The 16,422-nt window shown below is 42.6% G+C and overlaps 1 protein-coding gene across 1 annotated transcript in view; it reads left to right on the forward strand.

The window, feature by feature from the left end:
• LOC126984715 (glucose-6-phosphate exchanger SLC37A4-like) overlaps window positions 1-8,771 on the forward strand; it is a 10,513-nt gene extending 1,742 nt beyond the window's left edge. The window contains exons 3-12 of the mRNA XM_050838721.1: window positions 2,649-2,967; window positions 3,116-3,214; window positions 4,416-4,549; window positions 5,091-5,226; window positions 5,496-5,594; window positions 5,924-6,148; window positions 6,585-6,670; window positions 7,180-7,287; window positions 7,522-7,660; window positions 8,285-8,771. Coding sequence (XP_050694678.1) covers window positions 2,649-2,967; window positions 3,116-3,214; window positions 4,416-4,549; window positions 5,091-5,226; window positions 5,496-5,594; window positions 5,924-6,148; window positions 6,585-6,670; window positions 7,180-7,287; window positions 7,522-7,660; window positions 8,285-8,442 — 1,503 coding nt within the window. The 3' untranslated portion in view covers window positions 8,443-8,771. The remainder of the gene's footprint in view (window positions 1-2,648; window positions 2,968-3,115; window positions 3,215-4,415; window positions 4,550-5,090; window positions 5,227-5,495; window positions 5,595-5,923; window positions 6,149-6,584; window positions 6,671-7,179; window positions 7,288-7,521; window positions 7,661-8,284) is intronic.
• Window positions 8,772-16,422: the final 7,651 nt, after the last annotated feature.

Here is a 16,422-nt window from a genome sequence, read left to right on the forward strand (position 1 = left end):
GTGAGGTCAAGTATGGTTGTTAGTATGGTTGTGGTAGTTGATAAGGTTAAATCTGGTTGTTAATGAGGCTGTCAGGTATGGTTGTTAGTGAGGTCAAGTATGGTTGTTAGTATGGTTGTGGTAGTTGATAAGGTTAAATCTGGTTGTTAATGAGGCTGTTAGGTATGGTTGTTAGTGAGGTCAAGTATGGTTGTTAGTATGGTTGTGGTAGTTGATAAGGTTAAATCTGGTTGTTAATGAGGTTGTTAGGTATGGTTGTTAGTGAGGTCAAGTATGGTTGTTAGTATGGCTGTGGTAGTTGATAAGGTTAAATATGGTTGTTAATGAGGTTGTTAGATATGGTTGTTAGTGAGGTCAAGTGAAGTGAAAGAGAGAAATGAAGAATGAAAAAAAAAAAAAACGCAATGGGGTGTGAAATAGAGATGAATGAATAACCCGAGATAGACAAGGAGAAGAATGAGGGAGAATGAAGCAAAAAATGAGAATTGAAAGAGAGAAATGAAGAAAGAAAAAAAAAGCAATGGGGTGTGAAATAGAGATGAATGAGTAACCAGACATAGATAAGGAGAAGAATGAGGGAGATTGAGAATAGAATGAGAGCGAGGAATGAGTTTTTGTTTTGTTTTTTTTCTTACTTGCTTTTCACATTCTTTTTCGTTTTTATCTTTTTTCCTGTTTTTTTTCCTTCCTATCCCTTTCTTTCCTTCTCTTTCTTTTTTTGTTTCTTCTTTGTTTTTCCTTCTTTCTTTCATTTTCTTTTTTCTCCTCTGTTTTTTGTTTGTTTTCCTTCACTTTCTTTTTTTTGTTTATTCTCTTTCGTTTTCCTTTTTTTCTTCTCTGTTCTAATTTCCTTCCTTCTTATTACTTGTTATTCTTTTCTTTTTTTCTTCCTCTTTTTCTTCTTTCTTTCTTATTTTCTTTTTTCTTCCTTCTTTGTTTCTTATTTTCATATTTATTGATTTCATTTTCTTATTTTCTTGCTTCGTTTCTTCCTTTTTTTATCACCTTCTTTCATTATCTCTTTTCCTTTCTTTACTTTTCTTCCCTTCTTTCTTTCTTCCATTTTTTCTTTTCCTTCCTTCGTTTCTTCCCTTCTTTCTTTCATTTCCATTTTCTCTTTTCTTGTCTATTCTTCCCTTCTTTATTTCCTTCTTCCATGCATTCTTTCTCCCCCATAATTAGAAGGAAAGAAGAAGGGAATGGACAACGAAGGAAAGAAAAAGAGAGAGAAACAAATAACAAAAGAAAGAAAGGAAAAACGAGGAAAAGGGGAATAAAGAAGGGAAGAAGCAACGAAGTAAAAAGAAGAAGAAAATAAAGTAAAAGAAACACAAAAAAATAAAACAAAAAATAAAACAAAGATCGAAACAGAAGAAGAATAAAAAACAATAGGAATACAGAGAGAAAACACGTAATAGACGAGAAGAGGAGGAGGAGGAGGAGGAGGAAGAGGATGAGGAAAAGAGTGAGCCCAGATAAGGAAAATTTGAGGACAAGAGAAACAAAAAAACAAAAAAAAATATTACGTCTCAATTTTGTAGGGCAAGCAGATAGAGAAATAGATAAGGGATGCTTGCAAGAGAGAGAGAGAGAGAGAGAGAGAGAGAGAGAGAGAGAGAAGAAATTTAAGGATTTTTTAAGCTAAACCAAATTTTCATGTGCAATATTTTTTTTTACTCTCTCTCTCTCTCTCTCTCTCTCTCTCTCTCTCTCTCTCTCCCCCACGTGTAGCTAATGAGTGTCCTTGCAAAATAGGGGGGGAGGGGGCAGGGGGGGGAGGGGAGAGGGGGTCAGGCGTGTCCTCGAAGGTTTATCAGAGCACAAAACAACAAAGATAAAACAGCAACAACAACAACAACTTCAACAACTCGAAAGATGAACAACACCTCTGAGAGCCCGTCCCCCCAATCTCTCTCTCTCTCTCTCTCTCTCTCTCTCTCTCTCTCTCTCTCTCTCTCTCTCTCTCTCTCTCTCTTACCCCCTTCACACATATACACACACACACACACACACAGCATCCACACTCATACGTATTACAGATAAACATTGACTAAGATGAGAAGATAACGTTAGTACGAATTTCACGATTATTATTATTATTTTCTTCGTTATTTTATTTGCTCATTTTGTGTCCCAGTAACCGAGATTGATTTTATTTATTTTTATTTTTAATTTGGGGGGTATTCCTTTTTTTCACGTTTTGTTATTGTCTCCCTTTCCTGTCCCCTCCCTTCCCCCGTTTTCTTTCCCTTTTCTTTGTTTTCTTTCTTTATTTTTATTTTTTGGGGGGGTATTTCTTTTTTCTTCACGTTTTTTTTATTGTCTCCCCTTCCTGTCCCCTCCCATCTCTCGTTTTCTTTCTTTCTCCTTTTATTCTTTCTTTGCTTTCGTTTTTTTTCTCCATTTCGTTTTTTTTCTTTCTTTGATTTTTTCTTTCCCTCTTCTTGTTTCTTATTTTCTTTTTCTTTTTCTTTTTTTTCTCTCGTTCTCTCTTTTCTTTATTCTTCGTTTGATTTGTTCTTTCCTTCTTGTTCCTTTTTCGTTTACTTTCTATCTATCTATCTATGTATCTCTCTATCTACCTACCTACCAGGATGAGCACACAATCTTGCCTTTCCCTCACTAACACATCCCTTCCTCCCCTTCAGAGCGGTAGCAGCAGCGTGACCCTGGTGCGGACGGAGCCAGGCGACGTCCTCCCTGACAAGACCCTCACGCACAGAATCACGAGCAACATGAACGGCGTCAGACCCACCACCACCACCACCACCTCCAACACCACCACCAGTAAAGACAGCAGTAGTGGTTACGGCGCAGACACCAAGCAGCATCGCCTCAGGTCCTACCAACGTGCCATCTTCGTAGCGATGTTCCTGGGCTATGCTTGCTACACTTACAACAGGAAGAGTGTGTCCTACGCTACCCCGACTCTACTGGCAACTGGTCTCATCACCACCAGCACCGTCGGTAAGGAGAGGACGAATTTATACCCTAAAGATAAAAATACTCTATAGGACCCGATTAATCTTCTATCAGGCCTTTGGAAATACTTGTTTATTTTTGTTTATAGTTGTTTATTGTGTTCCTTCATCCCCCTTCCCCCCCCCCTTCCCAGGCGTGATCAGCAGTTGTCAGAACATGGCCTACGCTGTCAGCAAATTCCTCGGTGGTGTTTTGTCCGACAAGATGAGCGCACGGGTCCTATTCTCCATGGGTAAGGAACACACACACACACACACACACACACACACCCTGCCGTCGAGCCCAAGAAGAAAGAACACACACACACACACACACACACACACACGTCACGCCCAATCAGAGTGAAGAGGAGGGAGGTCATTATGTTTATTATAACTGTTATCGTTGAGAGAGAGAGAGAGAGAGAGAGAGAGAGAGAGAGAGAGAGAGAGAGAGAGAGAGAGAGAGAGAGATTAGTGCAAAGACAAACACTTATAATGATAACGGTTATCTTTTACTACCATTTAGTGAGAGAGAGAGAGAGAGAGAGAGAGAGAGAGAGAGAGAGAGAGAGAGAGAGAGAGATTTAATAATAGTGGAGGTATTATATAATGTTTCTTCCTTCTCTCCCTCTTTCTCCTCCTCCTCCTCCTCCTCCTCCTCTTCCTCCTCCTCCTCCTCCTCCTCCCTTAACTTTAACCACCTCAAACTCTACTAACACTAACACCACTACCACTAACACTAACACCACCATTATTAACATTACTCCTCTAACCAAACACTAATAACACTAACTTCTCTAATCTAACACCACTAACCACTACTCTAGCCACCATCACTACCACTAAAACTTGACATCACTACCACTAACACTACCACCACTGATGACACTAACTTATGTAGTCTAGCGCCACTAACACCACCACTAACACTAACACCACCACACCACTAACACGCTCCCCACTGCCACCCTTACCACTAACCACTACCACTAACACACTAACCTACACAACTTCAAACACCCCACTAACCACTTACCGACATCGTCACCACTAACCTTCCCCACTAACACTACCCCCACTAACCACTACTAACACACGAAGCCCCCCACCACTAGCACCGCCCCCACCATCACTAACACCCTCCCCACTCCCACCACTAACTACTAACCACTTACCAACATCCTCACCACTAACCTTCCCCACTAACACTACCCACACTAACCACTACTAACACACTAAACCCCCCACCACCACTAACACCACCCCCCACCACCACTAACACCACCCCCCACCACCACTAACACCCTCCCCACTCCCACCACTAACCACTAACCACTTACCAACATCCTCAACACTAACCTTCCCCACTAACACTACTAACACACGAAACCCCCGACCACCACCACTAACACCCTCCCCACTCCCACCACTAACCACTAACCACCACTCCAGGCCTGGCGTTGAGTGGAGCCAGCACCCTTCTCTTCTCGCGCACGGAGGACCCGACGCTGTGGGCCGCGCTGTGGGCAGTGAACGGCTTTGCGCAGGGCTGTGGATGGCCGTCCTGTGCCAAGCTGCTGAAGAAGGTGAGGGGGAGGAAAAGAGGGGTATGGGAAGATATAGAAGACGGAGAGAGAAAGAAGGTGAAGGAGAGAGAAAGAGGGAAGGGAAGGGAAAGGAAGAGAAGGTGAAACAATGAGGTGAAAGGGAGAGAGAAGAGAGAGGAGAGAAGGATATGGAAGGAAGAGAAAGGAAGAAGGGAGAGGGAAGGGAAGGGGAGGGGAAAGGGTGATACAGAGAGAGAGAGAGAGAGAGAGAGAGAGAGAGAGAGAGAGAGAGAGAGAGAGAGAGAGAGAGAGGACTTAGAATAGAATACCACACTTCTCTAATATCTTCAAAACACACACCATGCCTTCAAACTTCCTTTCTTGACCCCTCCTCCTCCTCCTCCTCCCTTAACTCTAACCACCTCTAACTCTACTACCACCACTTCTACCACTAACACTAACACCACCATTATTAACATTACTCCTCTAACCAAACACTAATGACACTAGCTTCTCTAATCTAACACCACCCTCCCAACATCACCCTTCCTAAACCCCTTCTCCCTCCCTCCCGGCGCAGTGGTTCAGCCCCGCCCATTTCGGAACGTTGTGGAGCGTTCTGACGGCTAGCAGCAACGTTTCCGGGACCCTCTCGCCCCTGCTGGCCGCTTACGTCATCATGAGTCACGGTTGGAGCGCTTCTCTGATCATTGCCGGTGGGTAGTGGTAGTAATAGTAGTAGTAGTAGTAGTAAAAGATAAGAACATAAAGTAAGAAGTCGGAGGAGGAGGAGCAGGATTAGGAGGAGGAAGAGGAGTAGTAGTAGTAGTAGTAGTAGTAATAGTAGTAGAAGTAGTAGTAGTAGTAGTAGTAGTAGTAGTAGTAGTAGTAGTAGTAGTAGTAGTAGTATAACCCAAAACCCTAACCATTTCTTAACCAACCATTTCAAAACTCTTGCGTCATCTTGTCATTCTTCTCCTCGCAGGGTTGGTATCACTGGTCATGGCCGGCGTAACGTTGGTAACACTGATAGATGACCCCTGCCAGGCTGACCTCCCCAACCCTGCCCAGCCCCTGCACACTGGTGGGTGGACGTGTGTGTGTGTGTGTGTGTGTGTGTGTGATCTTTCTCTCTTTTTACTTTTCAATGTGTTTTTTTTCTCTCTTTTTCTACTTTCTCTATTTACTTTTCATTATTTTTTTCTTTTTCAACTTCCTCTTCCTACTTTTCGACATGTCTTTCTTTTTTCTGTGTTTCTCTCTCTCTCTCTCTCTCTCTCTCTCTCTCTCTCTCTCTCTCTCTCTCTCTCTCTCTCTCTCTCTCTCTCTCTCCTCCATCTATCAAACTATCTATCTATCTATCTATATATCCCCTTTCCCCTCTCTAACACACACCATTTCCACCACGAACAGAAAGAACAAAGGAAACAGTCGATAAGAAGGACCTCAACACACGTCAGACACCAGAGGGCCAGGCAGGGAGGCGAGAGGAGGTAGGGGGCGTGCGGGAGCTTGTCAAGTCCCCCTTCCTGTGGCTGGTCTCCGCTTGCTATCTGGTGGTGTTCATGGCAAAGACGGCCATCTCGGACTGGGGACAGTTTTACCTTATCAACGAACTGGGACGGTCACAGATGGAAGGTAAGGAGTTGTTGTAGTGGTAGTAACAGTAGTAGTAGTAGTAGTAGTAGTAGTAGTAGGGGTAGGAATAGTTGTTGTTGAATGATGAAAAGGAAAGAACGAATGAGAGAAAGAAATGTAGATTTGGAATAAGTGGGAAAGAAGGAGAGAGAGAGAATGAAAAAGAAGAATTGAAGGAAGAAAGAAAGAATGGAAGAATGAAGAAGGGAAGAAGAAAGAGTGAGAAAGTAGTAGTAGTTGTAGTAGTAGTAGTAGTAGTAGTAGTAGTAGTAGTAGTAGTAGTCAAGTGAAATATAACAACAACAAAAAAAAACTAAACATTTCTTGACTAACCATTTCTCCTCCTCCTCCTCATCCTCATCCTCCTCTTCGTCCTCCAACTCCTCCTCCTCCTCCTCCTCCTCCTCCTCCTCCTGCTCTTCCTTCTCCTCCACAGCCAGCTCCTTCACCAGCGCCATCGAGACAGGCGGTTTCTTCGGGGGCATCCTGGCGGGTGTGCTCACTGACAGGATAGCATCAAAGGTACGAGGGACGGGCACAGAGGGACAGGTGTAGACAGTCAGGAGAAGTTTTCAGACAATGGCAGACAGAGACGGACAATGAGACAGGCAGGCACTCGTATAGACAAAGATGGACACACTTAGACAGAGAGACAGACAAACAGGAGAAACATAGACTTACTCAAACGTGGTAAACAAAATCCGTAGATATATTTGAGCACACAACAGGTGGACAGAAAGTTAGACAGGTGTTCAGGTAATTAATAAAAGTGAAGAGAAAGCAAGGAAACCAGGCAAAAAAATAGACGATGGGACAAATGAATCCTTAGTTAACGAGGAAAAGCTAAAAATAGACAATTGATAAAATAATAACGATACTAAAAAGAAAAAGAAAGAGAAATTAAACACGTAATAAAAACTCAAATACTAAAACATAAACAATCAAAAAGTTACACATAGACACCTTTCAATACCTCCACCTTCCTAATTAACCTTACCTTACCTGACCTCACCTGTCCTCGTCCGTCACAGGTGAACGTGCGAGCTAACGTCCGCTTGCTCGTGGCTGCGGCGTTCATGTGTGCGTGCTGCGGGAGCCTCTACGTTCTGCAGGCCGTTCTCACACCCGCCTCCTCTCAGGTATGTGTGTGTGTGTGTGTGTGTGTGTGTGTGTGTGTGAGGCTGGAATGAAAGAAAAGGAAAGAAAGGAAGAGTGTGAAAAGAGAATGAAAGAGGGAAGAAAGAAAGAAGAAACAGAGCAAATAGAGACTGAAATCATGAAAAAAAAATGCAAGGAAAAACTCGTGAGAAAAAAAAGAAAAAAAAGGAAGAAAGAAACAAGAAACAAAGCTAACTAACCCGTCCGTGTCTCAGGTCCTGGTGTCTGGGGTGGGGGTGGTTTTGGGCGCCAGCATGTTCGGGCCCATCTCCATCTACGGCATAGTCGCCTCCGAGTCCTTCCCTTCACACCTCTCCGGGACGGCTCATGCTATCGTGGCTCTGGCGGCGAATGGTGGGTAGAGGTTCCTGTTATTCTTTTTCTGTTCTCTTCTTTCTCCCATTTCTCTCATTCTTTCATTCTCTCTTCCTGTCATTCTTCTTCTCTTCTTTTCTTTCTCCCGTTTTTCTCATTCTTTCATTCTCTCTTCCTGTCATTCTTCTTCTCTTCTTTTCTTTCTCCCGTTTTTCTCATTCTTTCATTCTCTCTTCCTGTCATTCTTCTTCTCTTCTTTTCTTTCTCCTCATTCTTTCATTCTCTCTTCCTGTCATCATTCTTTCATTCTCTCTTCCTGTCATTCTTCGTTTTCTCATTCTCTCTCTCTCTCTCTCTCTCCCTGTCGCCTTTCGTTCTTTTTCTCTTCTCTCTTCTTTTCTCCTTTCTGTTTCGTTTTCTTTCTTCCTTTTCTCCATTCTCTCTTCCTGTCATCCCAGCATCCACCAATCACACACGGGCTGGGTTGAAGAGGGGGAGTGGCCTGTATGACAAGTGACTAATGGGAGACGTGCAATGGGAAAAGGGGAGGGGCTTATCCGCCAACATAACCTGAACATGATATAATCCATCCCTATTCCGCATTTTCCTTGCTAGACTGTATTATTGCCTCACTTGACTTGGGTATTGCTTCTTTCCCTGCAGTTGGCGCCGTCATGGCAGGGTGGCCGCTCAGCAGGGTAGCGCGCGCGTGGTCTTGGTCCGGAGTGTTGGTACTCCTGCAGGGTCTGGCGGGGTTGTCTGCCCTGCTCATTGTGGTCACCCCGAGCATACACGTCTCAAGGAAGGTCAAGACGCAGTAGAGAGAGAGAGAGAGAGAGAGAGAGAGAGAGAGAGAGAGAGAGAGAGAGAGAGAGAGAATGGTTACAGTACAAATACTTTTTTTTTATATAATACTAATACTAATAATGATGATGATGAAAGGAAGTCCATTTTTTATCCTTTGATCTGTAAATAGGCCAGAATTCTTTTTTTTTCTCTTGACTTTGCCTTATCACGAGGTTGTATTTGCCTTGTGTATGTGTGTGTGTGTGTGTGTGTGTGTGTGTAAGCCATTATTTATATTCTGTATATGCGTGTAAATACATTAGTTTATAGTTATTAGTATATTAAAAACGATTATTCCATCTTATTTTGAATTTGCTTCCTTCTCCCCCAAATACATGCACGTTACCACCACCACCACTACTACTACTACTACTACTACTACTACTACTACTACTACTAAAGAATCAGCATTAATGAGTAGAAACGAACTATATCCCTATAATAATAAGTGCAATGTAACTCCTTTCCCGATTAAAACAAATAATGAGTCGTATATGAAGCACCGTTGCCAGATCATCGTACTCAAGAGCTTAGTATATACCGGTTTCTGACGCCTAACTATTGCCAAGAAACATCAGGAATTAACTATTTTTACGATAAATATTAATTAATCTAGTTACTGGGGTCCAGGAGATAGATTTGAGGTCGGAAGTCGGAAAATATAAGAGGCTGAGTACGACAATCTGGTAACGTTGATATGAAGCTGGACAGAATAATAAAAGGGACCGAGCTAGCACACTGTAGTATTTTACAGTTTCTGACCCATAACTGTCGCAAAAAAATATCAATAATTAACGATTTGAACACTAACTTCAATTGAATATCGTTACTTTCGAGGATGTGGCAATTTTAGGTCTGAACCGAGAAATGGATTGTTTTGAGTACGACAATTTGCTATCCCTGCTATGGACTCGTGGTTGTGTTGCGAGAAATACCTCCCCGCAGAAATAAGTCGCTCAGCTGGCCACCACGCATGCTCACTAGGAATACATAGCAGGGAAACCTATTAATTTGCCTGGTTTTGTTTTTGTTTGTCCACTTTTGACCTTTATGTCGATTGATATTGCCTGCAAGAAAACAACACACCAGACCAACAGACCAAACAAGCCAGTGAACATCAACGTGGGGCAATTCTTTCTAAAAAATCTGCCCTATTCGTTTGTTATAAAGCCTTCTCTTGATTAAAAGTGTTGCTCTGATGTCTGTGCCGTGTATTGGAGCCGAAACAGGACAAGTAAACGATAGCGGTGAGTGAAATATGGAGAAAATAAGCAAGTTGAATCTCTCTCTGCGAGCTATTTTGCAGCGAGCTGATTCCCACAACACCGTCCCTCCCGCCAGTGATGTTATTGCATGTTAATCTAGCGGGAAAAATCTTTGAATTGACAAGAGTAACTGGCGGGTGCTCAAGTCCAATCTGGCGGCAAATCTTTTGTAGCTTTACCTATCATCTGGCGGATTTTTTTGGCCATCCTAGCGGATTTATAAATTTTGAGTTGGCAACACTGCTCCCGCTGCTTCGAGACAACACGGGGGCGCGGCGTGCGGGTAAGCCAGACATGTTTTCACCCATTACTCGTATATTCGGGCACCCCCAGGGACGCCTCGCTGCCTGGATACTTATTAGATGACATAGTTTAAGCTGTGAGTGAATAATGTCCGCGGGGTGCGAGGTGGAGGAAGCATTGCCTGCAGACACGAGGGGGGGGAGGGGATGGCGGCGGCGTCCATGGACTTGGCCTTTGCTCTTGTCCATTTTCCTCGTGGCAAAGGTGAAGTAAAGTTTGTGGCATACGCTATAGCTGCGCGTGGCCTCGGTGCTCATCTCCGTCGCATTGGCCCTTGACCCCGTGGTGGGTTAAGGAGGCACCACCCCGGGCCAGGGGGTCACCACAGTGTGCCTCCCCAAGGTGTCCCCAGGTACACATTTACCAGCCAGCCCGAAAGTGAGGATGAACAGCTGGGTGAGCAGCACGCCGACTCCATCAAATGCTGTGCAGAGATTAATTTGGTATTTTTCCATAACATCGTCCGCCTCACAGCAGAGAACACCTTGGTGCTATGTGAAGTATTTTGTGTCCATACAACAGTGCCATATTGCTTTGCCATTGCAAACCACTCATTTACCAAAGACTGTGCCTCAAAATTTTCAGTTGATAAAAAAAAAACATGGAGCTTCCCTTCCTCAGCTTTTACAGAGTGGTACATTAATGCAGCCACACGCCCAAGTCCATTATTTGCTTAAATCTTTAAAAATTCCATCTTAACTGATTTACAAGAGTTACGTATGTATGTCAAACAAGGGTTCAAAATGCAAGCAATGACAAAATCAATGTGATGACAAAATTATGAGTAATGTAAAGTTATAAACCCTGATCAAAGGTACCAAGACACTGTCCATGAATGGTAAAATCCCAGTCACTGCCGCAACACGCTGCCACCAGGCATGAGGAAACTGGTAACAAGCAAGATTCAAAATCGACGCCAACCAAACCTAACCTATCTTAACCCCTAACAGGGTTGGGGGGGCTCCCCCTCAACCCTCCACATTTGCTATGGATGCTTCACCCAGCATAGCTCCGCTCACCTCTAAATCTGCCCATCTTGTCGGTTTTACACTTTGGACACTCAAGAACCTTAGGTAGATCACCCTGATTACGTAAAAAGTCAACAGATTCTTAATTAATAATAATCACTTGGCAAAAAAACTTTCAATGCAGGCCAAGTAGAGAGCACTGATCCATGCAGATGCCAGCCTGAGACTGATTCATATTTTTCCGCTTCTGCCTTCCACAGCTAAATGAAGCATGTGATTGGTTGAATTATTGAGGATTATTTTCACTATAGTCAGCTCCACGAGAACTGGCATGGATTTTCCTTCATGGGTGGACTCGCAGACTTGGTATCATTGCATGGGTGATGGTACTGTGTGCTCATAGGCCAATTCTTAACCCGAGAACTTTGGCAGACCCTTTTCAGGGCTTTCACGGGTCGTGGCTTTGGTATGGTGGACCCTAAAAAGGGCTCGCCATAAAACACCTAATTCGAGCTAATTGTGGGCGGTGGTGGCATAGCGCAACCCACCATGAATACCCTAGGTCATTGTGGTGGGTGAGTGATCTTGAGGTGGGCTTTTTTGTCATAGGTGGTGCTGTAAGGTCATGGCAGACAGAATTATTTATCCATACAGTAATATCACTTGTTAAATTCTCTATAGTAGACAACAAGCAACTCTCGGGTAGATGCCACGTGTCACGAGACTGTTTATCTTGTAACAAACACCACCCAAAAAGAATATAGTTAGAGTAAATGTAAATATTTTTAGCAGCTTTATGGTTATGAAAGGAGTACTCAGATGTACGTTCCATGCTCTTTCCTTAGTCTCAAAATGCTGTGTAATTTTGTCGTTTCTCGGCCACTTCTCGGCTTTCCCATCTGATGCGCATAAAATTGACTTTGTATTCCTACCAAAACCCTTTGTGAGCTGTAAGGTAACAGATTGCACCGATAAAAACTAATGCAGTAATATCTTTATTGATAAGTATGTGCCTTTTGAACTATTATAAATTAATCTTAAACAACATTCATAACAAAACTAAGTCAGAACTGCATGTAAACGGACAATGTCCAGCGATTGAAGCGACTGTTGATGCTAGACTTTTCTACTACTTTTTACTACTATAAGGCGCTAGGCTACAGTCTAATTAACTCATTTATTGTAAGATGTTTTGGTATATTTTTAAGCCTGGCTTAGTACTAACATAATGTGCAGTGATGCTACGGAGTCATAACATAAACATTGGCCTAAGGCAAGAACCTTCTCATTTCTTTCATTGTCCTATATCATTATTCCTGAAATATGTTACAAATATTTGTGGGTGGTGAACTAATAAATAACCACAAGGAAGAGTGATTATAAGAATAACTAGATTTATATACCGAAAGTGTTGATTTTAAAAGGTAACAGAGCGAGAGATAGTAGGCTATATCATGGCAAACGAAATTGCCCCAGCTTTGATCTAGTAAATAACACCCAATGAGCGGCGCAGAGACTGTCACTCAAGCAATGACGCCAAGTCTGCGAGTCCACCCCTGAAGGAAAATCTGTGCCATTTCTTGTGGAACCGACTATAGTCAATGCAGTGTTTTCACACGTGTGCAGTAAGGAGACTGGTCTCTTTGTCTCTGACTCACAGCAGGGTCAGTACCTATAAATGATCAGTCGGAGCAAGGTGGTGGTGATTTTAGGTTACGCCTCAGTTCCATGAACATTTTACTTCATTATGTAAATATTTCTTTTATTTTCTGGAAGTTATTTCTTACTGCACTGCATTCAAGGACCAAAATCGAACACGATGTAAAAATTAACTTGGCGAGAGGTGGCTACCCCTTCTTCAGTATTACCCCCGAATTTTCTGGAGGCAGGAAATTAGACTGTAACTTAACCTCCTCTTCAATTGTCCTATTTGATATAATAAGAAAAATTTATATTCATTATTCAAACTTTTTGTGAAACCTAGCCCCATGGATTAGCCATTGAATAGTGGGGTCTCTGTAATTAGTTGGGCGGACAGCAAACAATGATCAGGAACAGAACACTCGAGAGAGTAGAGGCATGCCTACACATATCCAGGACAAACCCAGCCATGGAAAAGAAATTAGAAAGATTTAAAAGTTATGCAAGTTTGTTCCTTTGGTTATTTGAGTTTATCCAAAGGCATGTTCAAACACACCTTTGCCAGATCCACTCTTTATCTCATGTCTGTGAATCAATAAGAGGAGAGAGGTGAAGGGAAGCTAAAAGCCAGTTCCTATTATGCCAGGCACATTGGGGCTGTAGCCAGCTTTTATTGTGCCCAGGGCAGAACCTGAATTTGGCACCATTGCAAGTATTCTAATTCATCAATTCATATGGTTGATAATGTGAATGGGATGGATGAGGAAGGGAGTTGATCAACGAATTCCAGAAAGGAAGGATTGATATGTTAGGTGTGAGACACATTTGAAAGGATGTGGTGTGTGGAAGTAAGGGAGTGATGGCAGGGAAAGGGTATGGAGGGGGAGTAGTATGGGCAGGGGTAGAGAGGGGAAGAGGTGCATTATTGTGTGCATTATTGGCCTCCCCACGAGTGTGGATGGGCATGGGTAGTGTGGCTCGAGGATTGTGTGGGTGACGGGGAAGATAGGGATACTAAAGTATGCATGGGTGTGTGTATATGTGCCAGTAAATGAGAAGGGAAAGAAAGGCAAGCGTGTGGTGAAGAGACTCTAGGAGGACTTAGGACAGTGTTAGAGAACCTTTGGGAGTGAAAGAAGGATTCTTGTGTTTGTGAATATGAATGCAAAAGTTGGAAATAGGGAGATTGATGGTGTGGTTGGGAAGTGGGCTGTGGATGGAGTGAATGAGAATGGACAATACCTTGTGGATGTTTGTGCTGAGAGGGATTTGATCTTGGCAGACACCTTCCAGTACAAGCTAATTCATAGGTATGGAGCGTGGGCAAAGGGAGACATGAGGATTGTAATAATTATATAGTTGTAGATATGAAGCTGAGACAGGATGTAGTAGATGAAAAAGTTATGAAAGGAATGTTTAATGGATCTGACCACTTTGCAGTAGTAGCCAAAATTAAGATGAATGAGAAATTGGAATTCAGGTGGAATGGGAAGAAAGGAAAGGGTAGGAAGGGACTAGCATGTGAGAAATTGTGTGACAGTGGCCACAGGGAGATGTATAGGAGGAAAGTGGAGGAAATACTTGGAAGAGCAAGAGCAGGGATAGAACACAGTGCAGGAGTGAATGAGGTTTATGAGGTGTTTAAAAGTTCAGTGGTCATGGCCACTGAGGAGGTAGTTGGGTATAGGTTGTGTAGAAAAAGAGAGTACATGATGGACGGATGAGATGAAAAAAGGCAGTAGAGGAGAAAAGAAGGAACTACAAGAAAATGTTAGAGAAATGTGATGGAGGAGGCGAGAGAAAGTACGGGGAGAGTAAGAGGTTGGTTAGGCAAAGTAAAAGGAGAGTATATGAGGATTTTGGCAGGAAAATATCGGCAAAATACCAGAAATAAAAAACTTCTGGAAAGAAGTTAAAAGAGAAATGGGAGGAGGAAAGAGTGACATTTGTAGCATAAAGAGGAGAGAGGGTGCTTTGAAACTGTAATGAATGAGAGAGTGGGAGGGAGAGCAGAAGTGACCCGCAGTGTAGGAATAAACATCAATGTAGGGAGACCAGATCCACAGGGGGAGGTGGAAAATGGTGAGATAGAGGAGGCAATAAAGGATTTAAAAGTAAGAAAGGCCCCTGGAGCTGATGGCATAACAGCAGAAATGCTGAAGTATGGAGGAGGTGCAGTTGTAAAATGGATGTTACAGAGGTGATTGTAATAGTTGCAGGGAAATAAGTCTACTCAGTGTGGCAGGAAAAGGGTATGGAAGGGTTTTAAATGAGAGGATGAAGAAAATAACTGAGAAAAGTGTAGGTGATGAACAAGGTTTTTTTTTAGGAAAGGGAGGGGTTGTGTAGATCAAATTTAATATTTACACTGAAAATTTCTAGTTGAAAAGTACCTAGAGAAGGATAGGAAGCTGACTGCTTCCTATTCCTCTATCTTCCCTTTGGGGCTGGTCGGCAAGTGGGTACCTGGGGAAACTTGGAAAAGGTTAACTGTGGTAATTAACCTGGAAGGATGTCACACCTGCCCCTAGGGTACAGGTTATTGACTCAGCACAGGCTCAAGGGCTAATGTGACAGAGATGAGCACCAAGGCTACACTAGTGTATGCCCCCAAGTTTACCTACCTTTCATTGGGGATTGTCTTCCGCTATGTTAGCCTTGTTTTAGCTCATTGAGGGTAAACTAAGGAATAATAATAATAATAATAATAATAATAATAATAATAATAATAATAATAATAATAATAATTTTATTTCGCCCATCGGCATATATAAAGAACAGGCCATGATTCGAACGAGAACAAAAATCGAGATGTGGGTATCTGTTTGATTTATTGAGGATGGTTACAATTTAAGGTAATTGATGTTCTATTATATACATTATACACATTGTGCTATATATTAAGCAATGATTATTCAGTAATATTGATGGATAAGATCATGCATTAAGACTAACAAACATGGAACACTAAATATTGCAATATGGGAAGCAGATACTACAAAAAAAAGTCACCACCATTTAGTTTATTTAAGTACAGGTAACTCTCGATTTACGCGAGTTTGGTTTACGCGTTTTTTTTAAATAACGCGGGGTCCAAAATCCAAATAAATGTTTAATTTACACGTTTTTTTCATTTATACGCGATATTTTATGGAGTGGCCACCAGATGTCTCACGCAACTGGACTCACACGGCGCCACGGCCACACAGCTGAGCTCAGTTCTTCCCGCGCGCCACTTGAACAACAATACAGTACCCACGCTGCCACGTTACTCAACAATAGGGGTGGGGATGTAGTGCCTGAGTGGATATCTCGGTGATATGGATATTTTCTCTCTCTCTCTCTCTCCACTGAATGAAGTGAATAATTATTTTTCGATAGAAACCTACCTCTTGTTTGATTTACATTGTTTTGATTTATGCGACCTCTTCAAGGACACAATACTCGCGTAAATCGAGAGTTACCTGTATTGTAAACCGTTTTTAAATGGTGGTTAAATTTACTTGGGGATTTTGGTCATACTAATCGTTTTGTGTGTCAGCCTGACCAGGGCAGGTTAGGCTGGGCAAGGCTGTATTCTACAATCCATATCAGACCCTATGACATACCGTTTTTCGCAAATATCTTTCAAACGAAGACTCGGATCAGCATGGGAATTTGGCATAGATTGTTTCACACACTCCGCTAATTTTTGACGCTATTGTGCAATGCCAGTTGCGGTTAATTATGGCGTTTACTCTTGACTGTGATGGCAAAACCTGCGTGAGCCACTTACACA

Source organism: Eriocheir sinensis, chromosome 57 (genome assembly GCF_024679095.1).
Source record: "Eriocheir sinensis breed Jianghai 21 chromosome 57, ASM2467909v1, whole genome shotgun sequence".
In the NCBI taxonomy this organism is placed as follows: domain Eukaryota; kingdom Metazoa; phylum Arthropoda; class Malacostraca; order Decapoda; family Varunidae; genus Eriocheir; species Eriocheir sinensis.